The sequence below is a fragment of the Penaeus monodon genome, chromosome 24, assembly GCF_015228065.2.
Source record: "Penaeus monodon isolate SGIC_2016 chromosome 24, NSTDA_Pmon_1, whole genome shotgun sequence".
Classification (NCBI taxonomy): Eukaryota; Metazoa; Arthropoda; class Malacostraca; order Decapoda; family Penaeidae; genus Penaeus; species Penaeus monodon.
This window is the reverse complement of record NC_051409.1, coordinates 14421709-14422025: the sequence shown is the minus strand read 5'-3', so window position 1 is coordinate 14422025 and position 317 is coordinate 14421709. Positions and strand designations below refer to the sequence as shown.

The window sequence follows — 317 nt, the reverse complement described above, 5'->3', positions numbered from 1 at the left end:
ATAATGCTTATGTCTAGATTATATAACTATCCTATATATTAGCCTATATTTACTAATCTTGCAATATTTCTCAATATTTTACTAAATCACAGATACAATGTTTTGCAGCAAGAACCAGGTGGTTTGTGCAAGGATATCAGATGATGAAAAATATCTAGCTGTTGCATGTGAGCCCAAGACAGTGACTGTGTGGTGCACACAGTCCTGGTCACTGCAGCACACCCACAACCTAGTCAAACGGCCTGTTTCTGTGGACATCTCCATAGACTCAAAAGTGATCTTGGTTGCAGGTGAGCTCAGGGGATATGCATGTTTTA

The 317-nt window shown here is 39.4% G+C and overlaps 1 protein-coding gene across 1 annotated transcript in view; it reads left to right on the top strand.

Annotated features, from left to right (window-relative positions):
- Nucleotides 1-108: 108 nt before the first annotated feature.
- LOC119588617 (tRNA (guanine-N(7)-)-methyltransferase non-catalytic subunit WDR4-like) overlaps nt 109-317 on the top strand; it is a gene marked incomplete at its 5' end in the record, with an annotated part of 7340 nt that continues 7131 nt past the window's right edge. Inside the window, 1 exon segment of the mRNA XM_037937257.1 lies at nt 109-290. Within this exon segment, the coding sequence (XP_037793185.1) occupies nt 109-290 (182 nt within the window).